This window comes from Rhinolophus hipposideros (genome assembly GCF_964194185.1).
Source record: "Rhinolophus hipposideros genome assembly, chromosome: 15".
Taxonomy (NCBI): domain Eukaryota; kingdom Metazoa; phylum Chordata; class Mammalia; order Chiroptera; family Rhinolophidae; genus Rhinolophus; species Rhinolophus hipposideros.
In genome coordinates this window covers 5,066,075-5,087,953 of record NC_138061.1, presented here as the reverse complement: position 1 = coordinate 5,087,953, position 21,879 = coordinate 5,066,075, and the positions used below count along the sequence as shown (strand labels likewise).

The following is a 21,879-nucleotide window of genomic DNA, read 5'->3' as shown; positions in this document are numbered from 1 at the left end:
TTTCTGTGACAGAGGTTTGCATTGATTCATTTTGCAAATGTCTTGAAAAGTGAGTCTGAGAAATATTTTTGTTCCTAATACCTTTGGGAATAGACAACGTTTAGTCTTTCTATACGATACTTTATTTTTACTTCTCAAATATATATTGCTAGGAAAAAGAGTTGAGAGAAAAGATGTTTCATCTGCTTAGAAAATAACTATATCAGAATGAGCACACCTGATTCAGAATGGAAGTCTTTTTTTTTTTTTTTAAGGAAGATTCCTACATCTGAATTATTTATCCTGATCAGCCATATTTCCTAAATATTTGAAAGGATTATGATATAAGTTTGAGTAGGAACTTAGGATTTAAAAAAAAAAATTACTTATTTAATTTGTGGGAGTTGTGCAAATAAAGGCACCAGTGCAAGTGCACAAAGCATTAGAGATCCTTGAAGGCTGAGGTCTGCCCTCCGGGTCCGTGTTGGCTAAAAGTGGATTACTGTTTATAGGAGTGAAGAACACCTTTGGGAGATGTTCCCGCATTGACGTTGAGCAGGTGGCCTTTAGAGTCTGGCAGCCTGGTGTAAGGCTTACTAGCTGTGTGACTTGGCCTCTTGGCCTCTTTGAGCCTTGGTTTCTTCACCTGGGAAATGGCATAATAATACCTACTTCTCAGGGCTGCTATGTCATCTAGTTCAAACTTTTAGCCTAGTGGAGGCCATGAGGCAGTGCTTAAATGGTGATAGCCCTGTTTGTTATTGACAAGGACAGATTCATTGAGTAGGCTTCTGTTAATACATTATTCCAAAGACAGACAATTTCAGGAAGCTCCTATACTATGCTAGCACATCTGCCACATGCTAACCATTCATGGCTCCCCAATGTGAATGAAATATAGCATTGAAAAGACAAATACCGGGGTGCCAAAAAAATGTAGACAAGTGGACACTTTGGTCAGTGTTGCTCAAACAGTAGCTCACTATAATCAGACATGTCTAGATGCTGATGGGAACCACTTTGAGCACCTCTTGTCATTGCAGAAGTCAAACGTAACTTGTATTCATCTTTTGTTATCGGTAAACATTGAGTATTACAATTTTAATACAGTTTTCCTTTCTTAAATGTGTATACATTTTTTTGGCACCCTCTGTATACTTCTGGGATTGACGATAACTAAACAAACCCCGTTGAGCCCATATTTAGATTTGGGAATAAAAGTATAAATTCTTTTTAAAAATGGACCAACTTGCTAAACATCCTGCCTTGCAGAGACAGATGGTGACATTAGGCCATGGAGCATGACGTATGTACGGAGCTGAGGCTGTGTCCTGCCTCCTAGAAATGGGCTCTGTTAGTTCCTTCACGTGACAGGGAACCGCAGCCTGTCTGAAGGTTTTCTCTTTTCCAAGTGGGATTGCACCTTAATTTAAAAGGCTCTTTCTGATGTTGAAGGAAGAATTTTCTTTGCAGAAATGGCAATTGGGGTAATAGAAAACTGGCCGCTCTAAGGCTTCCCATACATCTGGAAGGTTCCATTGTCCAGCAAGGTGATCACAATCTCTCCATTATCAAAATGCATACAATTTTCATGCAAAATTCATCTGATTGTAAGTACACATTTATCTTTTTTATTTTTCAGTTATAGTTGACATTCAATATTATGTTAGTTTCGAGAGTATAGCATAGTGGTTAGACATTTATATATGAAATGATCCCCTCGATAAGTCTAGTACCCACCTGACACTATACATACTTATTACAATATTATTGACTATATTTCCCATGCTATACTTTACATCCCTGTGACTATTTTGTAACTACCAATTTGTGCTTCTTAATCCTTCACGTTTTTCACCCTGCCCCTCAACTCCCCCTCCCATTTGGCAACCATTAGTTTGTTCTCTGTATCTATGAGTATGTGTCTGTTTTGTTTGTTCATTTATTTTGTTCTTTAGATGCCACATAGAAGTGAGATCACACGGTATTTTTCTCTGTCTGACTTATTTCACTTAGCATAAAACCCTCTAGGTCCATCCATGTTGTTGCAAGATTTCGTTCTGTTGTACACGTGTACCACTTCTTTATCCAATCGTCTACTGATGGGCACTTAGGCTGCTTTCATATCTTGGCTATTGTAAATAATGCTGCAATGAACATAGGGGTGCAGATATAGTTTTGAATTTGGGATGTCTTCAGATATATACCCAGGAGTGGAATTGCTGGCTCATAAGGTAGTTCTATTTTTAATTTTCTGAAAAATCTCCATACTGTTTTCCACAGTGGCTGCACCAGTTTGCAATCCCACCAACAGTGCATGATGGTTCCCTTTTCTCCACATCCTCGCCAACACTTGCTTATTGATTTATTGGTGATGGCCATTCTAACAGGTGTGAGGTGATCTGTCATTGTGGTTTTAATTTGCATTTCCCTCATTAGTGATGTGGAGCCTCTTTTTATGTCTGTTGGCTGTCTGTCTGTCCTCTTGGGAGAAACGGTACATAAATACTTCTAATACAGTGACTCAACCTTTTTTGAGATATGGACCTCCTTATACTCTCAGCATAATTCCCATATACATATACCCACAGTATGTGGAGATAAGTCAGGAGGCTCAGGAGTGTGGATGAGGTCCATGGGCCCCAGGTTTAGGTTTCAGTTCTAATACTTACATTGCATCAACCCAGAGGTTTGAGTGTACCTTAATCCGGAAGAAATCGTTGACAAAGTTGGGTGCTCCATTATTTTCCTCAAGACAAACTGAGCTTCTTTCCAAAGGGGGGGAACCTTGTAAGATGTTCCTACATCATTCATTATTGCTCATTTATTTCAGTCATTCATTCATCCTGTGCTTATTGATGGCCCACTTATAGGTGATGATTTCATCATTCTTAAATTTTAATAGAATGACAGTATTTCAACACTCAAATAGTATGGGAGGAAGATGTTTGAAGTAGTCAAATATTTCTTTGGAACACAACTGGTACACACATACACACAGATCAATTCATTATTATCCAACTGGTTCACACCACCAGTCCTGTTATGTGAAGCGTTCTAGGTAGTGTGAGAAACTGTACCCAGAATGCTCACACCCGAACCGAGAAGACAGCACTAAGAAATATGGAACGACTAGAAACCACAGGAGAGCCCAGCTGGGTGTTACCAACACTCATAACACTTAACTGTTGAGGGATGGGGAGCCAATGTGGTTTGGACTAACTGAAGAATTTTTGGCTATTTTCAAATCCCACAGATTGATTAAAAAGTCATCATATATAGCTGTTCGCTCATGTTCTCTGCCTCCTACCCCCCGCCCCCAACTAATGTCTTTGGGTACTTCCAAATAAATCATACAGACATGACTTTGGTCATCAATGTTTTTTGTTTATTAAAGTTGAATTTTAAAAGCCTTAATTGAGAAAGAGAACTTTCAAAAAATAGGCCAGAGGAAAGTGGAAAATGAACACATTTGAAGGGAAAACAGAGATCTGCTAGAAAACCGACTTTCCTGCCCTCAAAAAGAAAATGGCACCAACATTTTATGTGGCATTACAACACTTTCTATTTTGCATTGGACTTAAATAAGCTGAACACTTACAGTAAAACATGTCACCAAGTTCTAATCACGGGAAGCAAATTATGAAGAAAGTTTAATGGAAAATTTCTAGAGACTATTACTTAGTCATAAAAATGTTCTCATATCTCCTTTTATCTTTTAAGTCATCCAAAGGCCAGATGTTGAGAAATTGGGGTGAAGGCTTTCCCTTTGCTCTGAACAACTGGCAGCCTGTAACACAGCTTAATTAAATAATTGCGTTAGACTGTCTTGGGTATAATTAATCATTGAGCCCTAGAAAGCTCTGGAAACCACAGTGGACACAAAATTCAAGGATCCAGCGTTTTGGAGATGTAAAATTTTGATGTTCTCACAGCCCTTCTGACCCTAAGCTAGATAAGTGAATGTGATTTAAGTTAAATGTCATAGATATTTAGTTGTAACCTTGGAGTTGGAAGTATCTCAGAGTTTGGAATTTAAATCCAGCAGACTTGGAAAGTGGGGTTCTTTTCCCCTTGATAGAGTGAGAAAAGAAAGGTTAGAAGACAGTTTGGGAAATGTTTGAGAAAGATGAAGACTGGGAATACCTTCTCTAGGGGGAGGTTAGGATTGGGAGGGCAATGGACCAGCAGTCACGGGGAGGGGTGAGTCCAAGTTCTGGGGCAGTGAATTGGAATGGGCGGAGCAGAAGAGAAAGGGGTGGTTGGAGGTGCTGAGGGCCACCCCTTACGGTGCTCTGCCTAGGAGCCAGGGTCTGGGCTGCACCCGATACATTTACTACCCAAGGACCCCCACCTAGCTGCAACTCTGGCCACTATCCCTACTTTCAAGGGCACGACGAAGGTGGCACAAGGCAGGGCTGGGACCCAATCTGTGCCCTGTGTCCAAGACTTGGGCTTTTCAACCCCCATGTTCTCCTGGCTCCCTCCAGTGTGTTTTAAGAGGGATATGCAGCCTGGAACAGGGACGAGTGTGACAGAGGCAGAAGTCGAAAGGAAAGCGGCCAGAGAAATGGAGCTGCTGCTTTGAAAACAGGCAGTCTTACTTAAAATTTTGAAATCTCGTTGTTGTTCCCATCAATGAACACGAAGAAGAATTGATTACAATTTTAAGTTGATTTTGTTATCTTTCACAGTAAAAACGCAGGAGAGCTACATTTCTTCAAGATAAGTTTTTGTCTTTCTTAAAATTCAGTTTTTAATCTCCGAAGCAATGGTACAACAGGCACCAATGCTGCTTAATGTTGTTGTTTTTATTATAGTCCCAGAAAAGGACAGTAGCACATGGGTTTTTAACAACCTGTAATAAGATAATGATTAGAATATATGAATTATCCTGGCTAGCTCTGTGTTCAACTGCTAAGTTAATTTTCTTAGAAAAAGGCTTTGCTCTCAATAGCATGCTGCCAATCCTAACTTAGAAATGCAGTTGGCATGAATTTCATTTCAGCCTCTTTCTGGAGGAGCTCGTGGGTAACAGTAATATGCCACCTCATATGTGTTTGATACACAGTGATGGCAGCAACGTGGGTGAACATACGAGGATGAGCACTGTGCTTATTTCCAATAAGTGATTTCCGTGAACTACTCCTGTACCATCAAAACAAATATCCAGCATCCCCTCCCAGGGGCATAGCACTGGGCTAGCTCTGGGGATCACATCAAGACATCTCACCCACGGCTCCCATTTCAAATGTAATTTGAAACCAGGTTTGGAGGCAGGACAAAAGAGGTAAAGTGTTAAGCTATTATAAAGGACGTTAAGACACCTCGATAATAATAGTAGCTATAACTTATGAAAAGACTACCCTGAGTCAGGCTCCTTTTTAAAATAACAGCTTTATCGAAAAATAATTCACATATCATTAAGCTCACTCTATTAAGGCGTGCAATCCAAGGATTTTTAATATGTTCACTGAGTTGTGCAGATCTCATCCCTCTCTCCTGAACATTTCTGAACATTCCTGAACATGTTCAGCATCACCCAAAGAAACCCTGTGCCATTAGCAGTCTCTCCTCACCGTCCCTGGGCCCCTCGAGCCAGGATCCTGAGTGTATCATTTGCTCTAATTTACAGCAATCCTGTAAAGCAGGTACTATGAGCCCATTTAACGAATAGGAAGTCAATGATAAGAGCTTAAGGTCACTGTAACGAGTTGAAGCGTGTCCCACCCCTTCTTGACACCCCACAAAATACGCCCCAGCCCTAACCCTCAGAACCTGTGAATGTGACCCTTGGAAAAAGGACCTTTGCGGATGCACTAAAGTTCAGGATCTCACAATGAGATCATCCTGGATTTAGAATGGGCCCTGAATTCAATGACATGTGTCTTGATAAGAGACTGAGAAAGGAGAAGACACAGAGACATGGGGGTGAGGGCCACATGAGAGTGGAGGCAGAGACCGCTGTGACCCCGCTACAAGGGACGCCACGGATTTCAAGATGCCGCCAGGAGACAGGCCTGAAGCAGACTCTCTCTGAGAGCCTCCAGAAGGAACCAGCCCTGCCAACGCCTTGATTCCAGACTTCTGGCCCCCAGAACTGGGAGAGCACCAAGTTCTGTTGCTTTAAGCCACCCAGTTTGTGGTCGTTTGTTCTGACAGCCTAGGAAACTCACACAGTCACACAGCTGGTCAGTGGCAGAGCCAGGATACCCCAGATGGACCCGTCTCCTGGGCCTGCGCCCGTGTCCTGGGCCATGCGGGCCGGTCGGCCCCTTCTCCTCAGTTACCAAGGACTTGTGCTGGGAAGGGTGCTGCTGATTTCTGAAACGCCACAGCAACTCAGAGCTACGCCGGGTGGGGCGGTCAGCCGAGCACTGACGGAAGCAGGGTTGATACATGGTCCACGTGGAACAGGGGCCGTGAAGGGAGTTCTGGTGAATGGAGAGGACTTGGAGACGTGGGGAGCATGGGGGCCAGGTGAGTGGCCTCCAAGGAGCAGGAGTGCAGGTGCAAGAAAGGTCACAGTGTGCCCAGAGATGCCGTGGACACGTGAGGGCACGTGCAGAGGCCAGCAGGAGCCTCAGAAGGAAGTGGGGCTCGGGACTTGGGTGGCAAATGGAAGGCTTGGCCCTTCTGGCTCCGTCCTCTGCCTCCATCTTTATTTGGGCTTTAGGCTGCACGTGTGGCTTCATCTCTTACTCATCCACACACTCTTCATGCAAACGAGAACACTGTCTCCGACATACGTCAAGTTCCAGCTGCCAGGCCTGTGCTCTTGCTGTCTCTTCCTTCCTTGCCTTTCCCTACATCTATCCTGGGGCTGTTGCTGAATCCATCTGCTCCTTGTCTTGGAACCGCTGGTGGCCACCGCTCTGGCCTCGCAGGATGCCAGCTGCTTTGGGACTAGGGCTCTGTTCTGTTCCTCTGTGTCCCCATCTGAAGCCTTTGCCCTGTTCCTGGGTAGTCCTCGGCTGGAATGACCTTCCAGGCTGACACATAAACTTTGAGGTCTAGGTGAGCCTGAATGCCAACAGGATTCCCCATGTTCGGGAACCTTCTGAGTTTCTCACGTGGCTTTATGCACACCGACTTCAGCTCCCCTGCATGTATTACAATGATGTCTGGCCGCGTTCTGTGCCCAAGTGAGACTTCTCCTTAGTTTCAATTCCCAGCCCCAGCCCTGTCATTGGCACAATCAGAAGGTGAGCAGTCCGTGAGGAGGTGATCGACAGATGTCTGTGGGGATATTGTTGAACAAGCCTGTGAGTGAAAGAGAGGCTTGGACATGAGGCCGCGGGGAGCCATGGGGTTTCAGTGCAGAGGGATGGCAGGGCTTACGATAGCATCAAGCAGTATTTTTGAAACACGACCTTCTGGAATGTGCAGGATGGCTGTGAAGGGAAGGGTGGAGGCAGGAAGCACGGGTGGGAGGCAGTTTAAAAATCTTGGAGTGAGGGTTGATCTAGGGTGGTGACGGGGAAATGTGAAAGAAGAGATGGATGGGAGAGATGCTGTGAGGGGGTGTGGGAGGGCTGGTGCAGGAGGGAGGTTATCCAAGTTCCCCCGGGGACAAGCTCATGAGCCTGAGATAGGCTGGGTCTTTCATGGAAATAAGTCAGGAAGGGAGCCGGTCTAGGGGCCCAGAGGAGTTTGGATTCAGGCATTGGAAGTTTTGGGTGAGGTTGGGGTGTGGGCAGAGCTGTGCCTTGAACTTGGGGATCCTTCAGGGTGGAGACAGCGCAGACGGGCTCCCAGCCCAGCAATGGCTTCCCCAGATGGTTCCACAGGACGATGGAATGAGTATCTCTATGGGAGGAAGAGGCACGAAGAAGAGCCATACAGACCCTCCCCAGAGATGGCGTGGCCAGAGGGGACCCAGCATTGGCCAGCCCGATAGAAGCTGAGGAAAGAGAGTCAGAGCACAGAGATCAAGGTCAAATTGGCTTTACCTCCTCCCTAAGCTAATTTCTCCCTCAATGTGATCTACTAGATTCTAAAGATGGTTTAGAAATTCACACTGCCTGGGATCAGGTTTCATCGACCACTTGATGGCTTGGGGAGAGCATATCATTCCACCAATATTCAGTGAACGCCTATAATGTGCCAGGTTCTAGGCACTGTTAGGTTGGGCCCAGGGCCCTGCCTTCTTGGAGCTCACGGTCTAGCAGACAGGAAAATGAAGTCAAGGTCATCTCCGTGACTTTTCGGCCTTTTAGACAACTTTGTTGCGGGCCATTTAGGATGAGCTGTGAGATCTGGAAAATACATATCTATCCCGGTCAGTGAACACAGACAGAGTCGAGTTCTGTGGTGCCTGGGAGGGAGCTGATCACACGGGGTCCGTCAGACCCGGCCCTGTAGGAAGGCTGCGGCTCATTTCCCAGCTCTTGCCTCTCCCTCCGTCTTGTTTTCCTCCTAAGCTTCTTTTCTTTCTACTTTCTCAGTTGAGATTTCTGGTCAATTTCTTCAAGTGGGTCAATTCAACTTGCTTTTAAAATTGTAGATAATAACACTGTATCAAAGCAGAACTTGTTTTGTTTTGTTTTGTTTTGCTTTTTTAAACCATGGTTGTATTTGCCCTGATCACTAAATTCCAAATAATTACTTTCATTATAACGGTTATTTCTGATTCTATGGACTGTAATACTGGGCAATTCTACCCTTTGAAAACAAGTTGACTGAGTGTTTTCTCAGCAGTATGGGGACAAGAAGTATGCCTGCATTTTGTGTTTTATTTGATGTCATTATATAAAATTTAGTGTTGTAAACTTTATATACACATTTAAAATAATACAAGACTTTAAAGGAATACAATTGTGCATGTACTTATTCAGGTACCAAATAGACTCATGTCTGAATATTTTGATTTAATTGGACTTTTAAAAGCATTTTGTGCTGTCTCCCACATCGAAGGCCAGTGCTAAGAGCGCCAGGAGCTACAAGAAATGCATCACAAATGTTCTTACAACAGGGCAGGTGAAAGGACAGCAAGGTACAACAACCGACTGTAAATGGGGCAAGGGACAAGGGACCCTTAAGACAGGGATGGAAACAAATACTAATGAAGCACCTGCTAAGTAACAGAACTACACTCCATAAGCAAAGGGCTGTCTGTGATGTAACCGGAGGTGGGGTTGAGCTGCGTAATGAGAAGTATTTGGGAGGCCACGGTGGGCTTCATGGAGGAGGCATCATTTGATTTGGGCCTTTGTGGAGTGACGCTTCCAAAGCCAAACGAGAGGTGGGAGGGAACTGTGTGCCAGACAGAGGGACAGTGAGATAAAGACATGTGGGGCATGTTCGGGAAACAGCTGCAGAACAGTGTGGCTGGAATAGATAGGCTTCCTCAGGGTAGAGGATGATGGAAAAAGAAGGTTGGATCCAAATTGCGCAAAAGGTTTAGTGGAACCAATATGAAATGTGGAATCGGCGAGACTTGGGTTTAAGATGGAGTTTTACCCATTACAGCCGAGGGACCAGGGTGAAGCCACTTCCACCGTCTTCCCTTCTTCCATCATCTGAGGAGTGCAGGACGTGCCACGGCTTTAGAGAGCATCAGGCGAGGCCATGCAAAAGCCCTGTGTAACTGCAGGGGCAGCCTCTCTCTCCAGATGGCAGCTGTGACTGGGAAGGGGGGTGACCGCATCACCTGACGTGAGAAGGCCCCTGATGCTTGCGCCTCAGGCCCTCAGTCAGATGCTCTGTAAAACGAGGGCAATGACACCTGTCCCTGTCCTCATGACAGCAGTAATGACAAAGAATAGTCTGACATACCCTGATTGTTAGCACCACCCCACGGGGTATTCTAAACCCCATTTAAAAGTGAAATTACTATTACACCCAGTATCTAGTTTACAGCTCTAGTTTCCTCAACCATTAAGTGAATGCTTGGCTTGTGTGTATTAAAACAGGTGGGTCCTTAAGAAATGAAGCCTAATCTTAAACACCATGCCCGCAGGTGATGGGAAAACTCTTGGCTTATTCCAACACTGTGAGCCCCCCAAGGCTCTTGGTGCCAGATTATTTGAGTAGGAACCGAGAGGGCAGAGCAAGAGAACTAACAGAAATGGTGGGAGGCAGCTCAGTGCGTGCTGTAGCCAGGGAGCTGGGAGGGGGTGGGGATGTGGAGTCCATGAAAAAATCAGGACACGGGGACATGGCTGCGTTGATGCCCTAGGGCTGGATATCAGTCCCATCACAAAACACAGCAGGTTAGCGCCACCAGGGCGGGAGCAGGATTCTCTGCCATCAACACAGGCCCTCTCGTCAGTGCACAGCAGAAGTGAGATGTGTACACGGGTCGCCCGTGCTGAGGCTTAGGAGCTCCCGAGCGTGGGGGTGGGGGCCGAGGGGAGACACCAAGCTGCAGGAGCAAATGAGAGGACAGAACGTAGAAGGAGCATGCGCCTTGCATGGACACTCTGGAGCGGGGGAGGGGGTGCTGAGCATCTTGGGGAGACATACACTATGGTACAAAATTAATTTACGGCCTGAACTGCCCATTTGACTTGGAGTCCTCTCAAAGGAAGAACCAACTCTATGGCTGCACTCACTTTGAAGCCTAGTTTCCACGTTGCACTTCATTCCCTCTATTTAGAGAGCTGTTTCCTCTTGAACTCCCCCTTTTCTTCCTTAGGCTTTTTTCCTCCCCTTCTCTTTTCCCCTTCAAGCTTCGGATGAAGGAGGATGCTTGTTTGCTTTCCTCCTCTCTTCTCGGTCCCAGGACAGTTTTTGTTCCTGCGCATCTTGGACCAGGCCTTTTTGAAGCAATGCGGGATGGTCCGTCTCTGTTTTTTTCTATGCAAAACTGTAATCGGCTGGGCTCTAATTAACGCGACCCCTGGGACACTCGAGTTTTCCTCCACATTCCCAGATATGAATGTATCTTGGGGTCACCTCATATTTAATATAATTTTTAATCCCTACTTTCTTTCTCAAAATCGGCCAGGCTAGTCCTACCAGAGCTGCCTTTTCCCAATGTTCCCAGCCTTTCTCCAATCTCCTGCCAGTGAGTAGCTGATCCAACACAGCTTTCTGTCTGGTCGGCTTCTCCACTTGCAAGATCATCAAGTTGACTACATAACTCTGGAATTTTCTGTTGATGCACGGTCTGCTGCTTTTGTAACAACAGCTCAGAGATCTGGGAAGTAAAAATCCTCAGGAGCACCAGCCCCACACGAGGTTCCCCATTACTCTTCTCACCCCGTCTTGGGGGTCAACTCCAGACGACACAGCCCTTACTCTTCTGACTTTTCCGGAAATCCCAGCCACAAGTATGGCACAGAATTCCTCTGAGCCAAATTATGGTCTGTGCCCAGGTGCCTGGGAGGGAAGGTTCTCCAGGTGTTGAAGACCAAAGGCAGATGCTGAGACTCAGACGTGTTGTACAATCCGGTCAGAGACGACCCCTCTGTGCAGGAGGAACAGGGATCCTGACAGTTTACCTGCCCGTATGGGGGGCAGGCCTAGGAAGAAGGATGGGGAGTCGTGACCCACCGAGGGGCATGGCCCAGCACAGATGGCAGATTTGTCCTACTTGACTATTACGCTGGGAATACTCTACCCAGTTGTTCATTTTCATTTTGGAAGCTAATTAGTTAATGTCACTGGATTGTAAATTGTTTTACTGATTGTGAAAAAGAAGCTATTAGAATTGCCTTGGAGAGACCTCCTTTCTCTTCACCCATCAAGAATTTGCTATCCTTCTGAAAATCACCTGAAAATTATCAGACCAATCCGCTTGCCTCCATTGATGCCTGGTCTCAGTTTTGGTAGTTCCGGACTCCTTCATAGTTGCGTGGAAGCTGCGGTTGGAGGGCGCCTGTTTGTTCCTGAGCATCCCGGCCTCATCTGTCCTTTTCCTGGCAGAAGCTCACTGGTTTTCCTCATAACATGTTAAACCAGAGCACTGTCCCCACCACTGGCCACTGTGATTGTTTCAGGGCCCAAGACTCTCAGGCCAATGAGATGCATGCCCTTTGCTGAGCTGGAAAGAAGGGCCCTCATTTGTCTACCTGCCCTCTGAAGACGTAAGCCTGGAGCTGCCTGCAGCCCCTTTGTCACCACAAAAATAAACCCTGCCTGAGAACGAAGCCAACGCAGAAAGTATTGGCTCGAGATGGACAGAGAAAGGACTCACAGCATCAGTTATGGTCTGGATTCAGCATGCCTGAAACCTCCTCAGGAGGTTTTAGTAGCACGGGTCTACACATTTTGTCTGGATTGAAGCCAGTTTGAATGAGCTGTTTTGTTCTTTACACACATTGGCTTTTTATGTTAACTTGAAGGTTGGAAATACCTAGCCTTCAATAAATGGCCTTAGAACAAACAGGTCCACCACAGGTGTAGGGTGATGGTGATTTCCAGGTATGTGGTCCTGGCCATCATGGCCTGTATGTGTTCACTCTGGTTCCCTTAGGAGCAGGGTGCCCTTGCATGGGATTAACCCAGAAATACTACTGCATGAACACACCTCCCCGGCTGGCCCCATCCAGGAACCAAAGAATGTGAGACTCTCAATAGATTGATGGTTTCTCCATTGACTGCTCACTTGAGGTCAGATACAGGGCTGGGCTTCCCTATAGGTCATTGCATTTATTTTCAAAGCTGCCATCTTAGCTAGAGACTTGGTCTCCATTTTTAAACACGAGCAAACTGGGGCTCAGAGAAATCCAGTGACTTGTCCACTGTCACACAGCTAGTTCATTGCTTGGACTACCATGTGCTAGGGAGAGAATGCCTATCCATCGGACTCAGATCATCCAACTCAAGCTGGTCATTCGCTTTCATCCCAGAGGCCACCAGGTCTGACCCCATCAGTTCGTCATCTCTCTCCTCCAGGAGCCCGAGCCCTGTTGTTCCATGAATACTGAGCCCGTGTCCCCACACAACTCTTTAATCCTCTGACTCCACCCTCAGTGCCTTTGCCCCGCAAACCTTCCTGCCATGTTCTTGGGACTCATGGCCCATCCTCACACTCCCCTTCCCCTTTCCTGACCATTCTCTTCACCTCCTTCAGTCTGGCTGAAACCTGGCTGATGCCCGTGGACACCACGTCCCCAATAGCCTTCCCAGACCCTTTGCTGTCCTAATTCCTTCCCTCGTGCCCCTCAGTGCCTCGTTAATGAGCTGTCGTCCTCTTTCTCTAAATCATCACTTCCAAGCTCTGTCCTCCTCTACCTCTTCTTGTGCCCATCATTGTTCTAGACTTGTAAGTGTACTGGAGACCCCACCCGGTAACTGACCTTCCCACAGCTTCCTCATTCAGTAGCAGGAACTCGGTCCTTGAGGATGTCGTTGCCTTATGCTGCCTCAGGGGAGACAGTGTGAGACACAGAGCACTGGTGGAGAAGGCAATGGTTAGAAGCTCACGCAAGTGCTAGAGCCGCCTGCTTAAAGCTTTGAAAATGTTTCTAGACTCTTGCATGGCCATATACTTGAACTCTTCATTCAGGTCCCCCATCTCTCATCGAGATTACTGTGAAGGCGCCTAGCTAAGCTCCTGCAGACATCCCCTACAGTCTAGTTTTATCTCGGAAGCCAGACTGACCCTGTGAAAATGTTAAGTCAGATCTCAGCTCAAAGCTCTGATGACACCTGTCACAGCCAGGAGAGAGGCCAAAGGCCATCTGCTGGCCTTCAAGGCCCCCCGTGGTCCTCCTGTTCTACTTCCCTTCTGACCTCATCTTCCACTGCCTTTTCCTCCCTGCTTCCCTCCCGCTACACCGACCACCGTGCTGCTCTGCAAACCCCAGGTCCTCTCCCGTGTCAGAGGGTTTCACACACTGTACCCTCTGCCGGCAACATACTTCCTGTAGACACCTGCGTGGCCCACCTTCAGCGCTGGCACTGGGGAAGTGCTCAAGAAATGCTGACTGAATGAATGACTGGAGAGCCGCAAATCAAACAACAGCATACCTCCATTCGCTTATCAGATTAGCAGATGTTTCAAAGTTCAGTAGGGTAATGTAAATGGGATCTCCAAACTTCTTAAAAGTAACACATGCAGAAATGTGTGTGTGTGTGTGTGTACACACTCACTGAAATGAGACAAAAAGAGACTCAAGTCTGTATCTCCTGATGTGGAGAGACAGGTAGGGCCAGGGGACAAAAGCAAGCTGTAGAGTGATGTGTTTGATGTGTCTCTATTTTATAAAAATAGACAAATACACACTCCAATCCCTGACTGAGTGTTTGCCTGCACAGGAGTGAGGAGAAAGCAGGGAGGGAAGTCCCGTGTTTGTTGCTATGTCTCACCTAAGTGGGGCTGGAGTAAGTGGGGGAGGATTAGCTTTTCGTGCATACAGGAGTCCCCTGTTATCCACAGACGACACATCCTGAGACCCCCAGTGGGTGCCCAAAACCACAGACAGTACTGAACCATACACATGTTATGTTTTTTCCCCTATATACACACCTATGATAACATTTAATTTACAAATTAGGCACAGTAAGAGATTAACAACAACTAACAATAAAATCGAACAATTATAACAATATACCATAATAAAAGTTACGTGCATGGCTTTGGGGCCACTATTAAGTAAAGTAAGGGGAACCTGAACACAAGCCTTAGGATACCATGACAGTGAATCTGAAAACTGAGGCGGCCACTTAGTGACCAGGCGGGAGCACCTACAGCCTGGGGCGACTCACGTCCTGGTGGGAAGGAGCGGGACACGTGTCATTTCATCACACTACTTAGGAGGGCGCGTGATTTAAAACTCATCCATTACTTGTATCTGGAACTTTCCATTTAATATTTCAGACCCGTCGCGCTCAGGTAACTGAAACCACCGATAAGGGAGGCTAATACATTGTTAGATCCCAACGATAAATACTTCAAAATAAGTCGGTTATATCAAGGACCGGGAAGGTGTGAGGAAACAGAGCCCTCACCCTCCGACAGTCAGTGGAAACGGGGGCAGACGCTGTAAAGAACAAAGCGGCGGGGAAAGTGAGGGCCTGAGGCTCTCTGAGCCGTGTCCCCTCTGCCGGGCGCCTGCCCTCCTGCCACGTGCCCAGAAATGCACCCTCGAGGCCGCCGTGCAGTGAGAACTGCAGACCACCTACATGCACAGCACGGAGGGCAGACAAGACGCGGCCTGCGTGGAGGGGGCGTGCTGGGCAACAGTTCCAGGAAGGAACCAGTTCTATGGGAGCCAAAGAGGGTGCTGAACCCAGAAGGATTACTCCCTGCGACAGAGACACCCTCGCTCCACACTGGTCACCGTGCAGGTGACCTGCATCATGCAGTGTCGTCAGTGGCTTGGAAGGCCCCATGTTTGATGCTAAAAGGGAGTCCTGCTAAAGTCGGATGTCCCATGTCACACCAGAGATTTGTACCCACCAGTGAGTGCTGTCAATAAGGCTGTGGCCAAAGCAAGTACTTGGTAATTCAGGGATATTTGTTCAATGCCTGCCCTGGGTCAAGATCAACATGAGGCAAGATTTGCAAGAGCACCCGTTCCCCGTTAACTTTCAGGGAGGTGCCTGTCTGTCATGGGCAGCTGTGAAAACCCTGATGAGACCAGAGAATTCATCGCTCATTTACATTTGCAAAGATTGACTGACTTGTGTCTTGTGTGTGTGCAGTGTTATGTGTGGTAAGTTGTGTAAGGTGTGTTGTGAGTGGCATGTCGTAGGGGTTGTGATAGGTGTGTGTGTGGTATGTCATGTGTGGCATGGTGTGTGTCCTGTGCGGTATATTGTGGGGTGTGTGTGTTGTCATGTGTGTGGTGTGGTATGTGTACTGTGGGTCTAGAGACTCACTCCCCTCAACCCTACACAGAACTCACAAAGCTTCAGCCGTTACTGCTGACACAGAAGGCACCTGACTTTTACGCAAGCTGCCACATGTCTCCAGGCCCCTCACGCCCTTCTCCTCCCTCCCACAGAACCACTCTGCTGCCACGGGCCAAAGCAAAGCAGGACTTGGAGAACACAAGCTGTCAGTTCACAAACTCAATAAATAAATTCAATGAAAAGGCTGAGGCAGCTGGAAGTTTATCAAACAAACTGTTTTTCCTGGGGACATAAGAGTCAACCGTGACCTGGAAGGAGGGGCTGTGGGCAAAGACCAGGGTTGGCCTGCCCGGTGGGAAGGTGGCTGCTTCTTGCATCGAGCCACAACCTAGCAGCAAAGCCCTTGCTATCCATGCCTGTGTTCAAACATCTGGATCTGTGTTGAATTTGTTCCTTTACTTTGGCTCCTAATGAGAGCAGGCCTTTTTATGTTTACTAAGCAAGCAGCTTAGACACTACCTAATGTCCTATCTTTTACCACTGGCAATTGTCAAGCATCAAAGTCACATGAATGAAAGACAGTCACAGGACCCTGGGATGCTGAGACTCAGCCAGTTCAGTCACTCTTAGCGTCCCAGGCCTGAGAACAACCCCGACAGAAGTACCGGGAAAGAGAAACGGTGGTCCTGGCTGAGGTGTGCTCTTGGGAGCTCTCGAGGGAGGGCCTTTTGTGTGGGGCCAGCGGGAGGTGTGGCCCGTCGTTTGCTTTCGAGTGGACAGGAAAAGGAAGAGGTGGTCTGCAGTGCTTCCACTTCCGCCAGAGCCATCATCCTCACAGTCACTTACCTGAGACCAGAACAGGTGCTGAGGCTGACCATCGAACCCGAATGTCCTTGCACGTGTCCGTGGTAGTAACAATGACCCTGAAAGCAGGAGAAAGTCGGTTCAGGCATGATGTTTTCTTGCCCACTCACAGTGACCCAACTGCCTCAGATCATCTTCACTCTTTTCTAGCTATAGAATTGTCTTTTGCATAAAACACTCAAGCAGGCGTCATAATAGAGCGTGCTAAGCCCAATGTGACCCAGTCAGGGTCTACGGCAGAATATCTGATTTACTTAGAGGTTATCGAGAGGGTTTTAAAATGCACCGCAGTTCCAGCCTCGTCTCTCCAACACTCTTCAGAAAAGCCTTGATGCTGAATGTTCGACAAAACCCAGCAGCAGGAAAAATCGCACTGACATCACCCTTTTACCCTCATGTAAATTGTCTCCTGGAATGAGATGAGGAACTGTATGGGGTATTTAAGCACACTGTGAAATGTAGCAAAATGAGGTCTAAATCTATGACTTATGAAAACAGAGAAGCTGATGAGAGGGAGGGCGAGGGGTAAGGAGAGGGGGGGACCTCACTGAATCGCCCAATTGAGAGTGGAAGATCTAACTCAGCAGGAAAGAAAAATCAAAAGATCATCCAAGTCTATGACAAAAGTCCCCATGTGACATGCCTGTAATATTCCACTTCTTTAATAATGTCACTGCTTGCAAAAAGAAACCACAGCATGGCACTTTCTTAGTGAAGATGGGTATCTGTCCAGAATGACAGCTAATTTCACGGTTGAACAAAGGTTATGTTGTGGCCCCTAAGTGGCAAACTGGCAAGCAACGGGTGGGTACACTCAGCGCTCCTCATTCAAGTCCTCTGAATGCCAGGGGCATGTGGTCCCGGCATCAAAGGGCTGCGTCTTCTACGGTGAACCAGAGGTGGACATGGGTTTCAGCCGGTCTGCCTGTGTGCCTGCCTTAGCACACAGCTGCTTCACTCGTAACAATAGTAATTCTCTTGTTCCAAGACAGGGCTTAGCATGCAGTTGTTCTGTCCAACAGAAGCAAAATTGCGAAGACCACCTTGAGTTTGCTAAGAAAGAGGACCATCTAACACTGAGTGGCTGAGGAAATTGAAGAAGTCCATAAGAAAGGGGCCAAGATTATCTCTGTCATTGAGCAGAGGACAAAATTCTGGGGTCATTTGAAAGACATCTGACTGAGGGAGAGGGGAGTGGTGCAGGACACATGTTATTTTGACATTTTCTTATTGATTCCAGAAGTTCTTTATATATTCAGGATATTAATACTTTGCCTGATATTATGTGAGATATCTCTTAAACTCATGTATGATTTTTTGTTGTTGTACAGTTTCCAATTTTTATAGTCAAAAGTATCCAACTTTTTCTTTATGCATTTTGTGTTGTGTGTAAGGTGGCTTTCTCCAAGGCATATATAGGTCCACCTTTATTTCCTTCTTTTTCTATAGACTTACAGTTAGCTCTTTATCTGAAATTTATTTTTGTGGGGGTGTGAGGTTGAAATCTAACTTTACCCACAAACTATGGGTCAGTTCTTCTCCACCACCATTTTCTTTTTCTTACTGATTTGAAATGCTACCTTGTCACATATCGAATATCCACATCCGTACTTGATTTCAATTCTGTACTCCCTGAGCTACTCCACTGAGGCACACTCCATCTGTCCACTCCTGTACCAGTACCACACCGTCTTAGTTACCACTGATCTAGAGTACATTTTGATGTCAGAGTATTAAGATTAAATTCACATACCATAAAATTCACCTTTTAAAAGCACACAATTAGTGGGTTTTAGTATATTCATAATATTGTGCAGCCATCCTCACTCTCTATTTCCCAAACATTTTCATCACTCCAAAAAGAAACCTCATACCTGTTGGCAGTCACTTCCCATAACCCCCTCCCCAACCACTGGCAACCCCTAATCTACTTCCTGTCTCTATGGATGTGCCTACTCTACTCATTTCATCTCATGTAAGTGGAATCATATAATATGTGGCCTTTTGTGTCTGGCTTCTTTCACTGAGCATGTTTTCAAGGTCTATTCCCGTTACTTCAGGTATCAGTACTTCAATCTTTTTTATCCCAAATAAAATTACATTGTATAGATATATCAGATTTTATTTCTCCATTCTTCAGTAGATGGGTATTTGCGTTGTTTCCACCCGTTGGCTATTATAAGATATGCTGCCGTGAACATTTGTGTACAAGTTTTTGTGTGGACATATGTTTTCAGGTCTCTTGGGGACACACTATAAGTAGGTATATGAGTATATGCCTACAACTGGAATTGCTGGATCATGCGGTAACTCTGTGTTTAAATTCTGAAGCACTCTCAAACTGTTCTCCCAAGCAGCTGACCCATTTTACCTTCACAGTACATGGGAGGAATGCATGCGCGTTCCAAATTCTCCACTTCCTCACTAACACCTCCTGTTTATTCTAGTGTATGTGCAGTGCTACCTCACTGTGGCTTTGATTTCATTTTCCTAATGACCAATGACATTGAGCATCTTTTCACATGCTTGTTGGCCATCTGTACATCTTTGGAATGGTTATTCAAATCCTTTGCCTATTTTTAAACTGGGTTATTGTCTTTTTATTGTTGAGCTAGAAGAGTTCTTTATATATTCTGGATACTAGACCCTCATCTGATGTGATTTACAAATACTTTCTCCCATTTTGTGGGTTGTCTTTTCACTTTCTTTCTCATGTATTTTGAAGCACAAAGGCTATCTTTGATGAGGTCTAAGCTATCTATTGTTTTCTTTGGTTGCTTATGCTTTAGGTGCCATGTCTAAAAAGTCATTATCTGGCCTAAGGTGATGAAGATTTACTTTTCTGAGTTTTACATGTTTAGTTCTTATATTTAGATCTTTGATCCACTTTGAATTGATTTTTGTGGATGGCTTGAAGTAGGAGCCCAATTTCACTCTTTTCTGCATGTAGATATCCAGATGTCCAGCTCCATTTGTTAAAAGACTATTCTTTCCCCAATTTGTCTCGGCACTCTTATTGAGAGCAAGTTTTCTTTGGGTACTATTTACTTTTTCAAAAGGTTATAGGCTATTATTGCCTATTTTCTCTTTCAGGTGACTTTTAGAATAAAATTTTAAGCTCCATAATAATCCATTGAGATTTCTGCTTGGACTACATTTGAATGTATAGGTCAGTTCAGTAAGAATTTGTAGTTTTATCATGAAGAGTTTTCCTATTCATGTACATGGTATGTCTCTCCATATAATGAGGATGTTTTTATGTCCTCCAGTCTAATTTTCGTTTATTTTTTTAGATGGCTATTAGAATGTTTCCATTAGGCTGACGCCTAGGTATGGTACATGTTTGTTGATATCATGCACAGGATCTTTTTTCTATTAAGACTTACACATGGTAATTTTTAATGTAAAGAAAAGCTTTTGTTTTTTTAAGTCTATCTTGTATCAGACCCTTCGCTGAACCATCTTATCAGCTTAATAGTGTGTAGCATATCTTGGATTTTTTGTGTTCTTGATTATATCAACTACAAACAATGAAAGTTTCGTGGTCTCCTTTTTGACCCCCATCCAACACTGAGTCCAACATTGAGGAATGGATTGGCTAGGTGTCCAGGGGCAAAGGCGGGAGGGGGACTTGCCCACAGAGGGAAAGCATGGGCAAAGAAAGTGGCCATGGGGGAGGGGTGGCAGCTCAGGCACAGGGTTATTTCTGCGTGGCTGTACAATTCAGGGAGAGCATGACACTCACAGTGCCTTGTTCAGCCCCTGGGCAGCGTGTCCTCTTCAGTGAACACATGGCTTAGGAAAGAATTCATGAGGGAAAGTCGTGGGGAACACCTGCCCAGGCTGCCCTTCCGTCAATCAGCTGGTTGGTGGGGGACCTTACTGCCAGCCTGCCCCCTTAGCTTTCATGTGAAATAACTTCTGAAAGGCTCCACGGTCCCCCCCCTCTCTCTAGATAACTCTAGCTTGGGTACTTAAGGGAGGTGTGATAATTTTCTAAATATAAGGGCATCACGAAACTGGATTAAAAGGCTCCCAGGACCACTCTGCACAGGGTAAGGGGATTTCAGTTCTGGGCACCCAGCAGGCATGCCAGAGCTGACACAAGTAGGAAAGTGAAAGGACAGCAGCTGATGCTAGAGTAGGCTGCCGGGGTAACCAGAATCACTGGGTTTTGACAGTTATATATATTTGGGGGTCCCATATGGTATAAAATTGCTTCATTTTTAGAGCATGTGAAATGTTGGTACAAGCAGCTAAGTATTGGTTAAAAAACAAAAAAACAAAATGGTGACCATAATCTTAATTACTGACCTCTGAAATTTAAAACTCATTTATTTCCAGTCTCAATTTATTTTTAATAGATTATTTATCAAGTGTACTTTCAAATTAAATACCCAGACATATAAGCTCATTAAAGCGTGAGCTGAGTACAAATTACTACAAAATTAATTTTCAGTTCAACAACTAGGTTGAAGTATTGCTCATAAAAGAGCAAGGGGTGGATTTTAGCTCTCATAAGCTGGTACTGATACAATCCTACCTCTCTTGGTCATGACCAGAGTTAACGACTTATTTCTTAGCTCTAAGACTACTTTTCATTTTCCTTCAGACAGTGAACTAGCAAGCCCATTGCTCACTGACTAATTGAAGAAGCAATTAATGTCTTTGATCGCTAAGCATAATTACCAGAACTCCAATTCCAGATTTGCCAGGACAATTTCCATTTCCTGAAGTTTCATTCTCTTTCCATATGATTCACTACATGTTTAAACAAATGTGATTTCATTTTTATAATGTAGGAAGTCATCACATAATTCTCGACTCTGAAAGACATGCTCGTCACACCATGTGTCCCATAATGGTTTGGGGAATTTGATTACGGGGAGTAAAGGAGGCATACCCTCCTCCCTCTGGAGGAGGGCTGAGGAAGCAGGGGGAGCACAGCAGGTAGCATCATCTTCAGGGAACAGCAGTGCTCACTCAGGAAGGTCTCCAGGTAAGTGTATGTTCCCGTATCTGAGGAACAGGTTGCTTCCCATGGACTGATGCTAAGAGGCAGGCACCTGCCAGGCCTGTGGATTCATAAACACTTGTCTTGTTGGATGTGGATGTGGCCACACCAGTGCCAGACATGGCAGGCGTCCATCATATTAGGAGGTCTGTGGCCCAGGGCCCACGCATCTGTCGATCACAACAATGACACTTGCAAACTTTCCCAAACTGTGGCCTCTTTCCATTGCCTCCAGTGTTTCGAGCTGTGCTGTGTCTTTCTTTTTGTCACGCTCA

At 45.7% G+C, this 21,879-nt stretch overlaps 1 protein-coding gene across 1 annotated transcript in view; it reads right to left on the bottom strand.

The window, feature by feature from the left end:
* Window positions 1-21,879, bottom strand: part of ADAM12 (ADAM metallopeptidase domain 12) — a 325,340-nt gene that overhangs the window by 92,120 nt on the left and 211,341 nt on the right. The window contains exon 5 of the mRNA XM_081074714.1: window positions 16,573-16,649. Within this exon, the coding sequence (XP_080930840.1) occupies window positions 16,573-16,649 (77 nt within the window). The remainder of the gene's footprint in view (window positions 1-16,572; window positions 16,650-21,879) is intronic.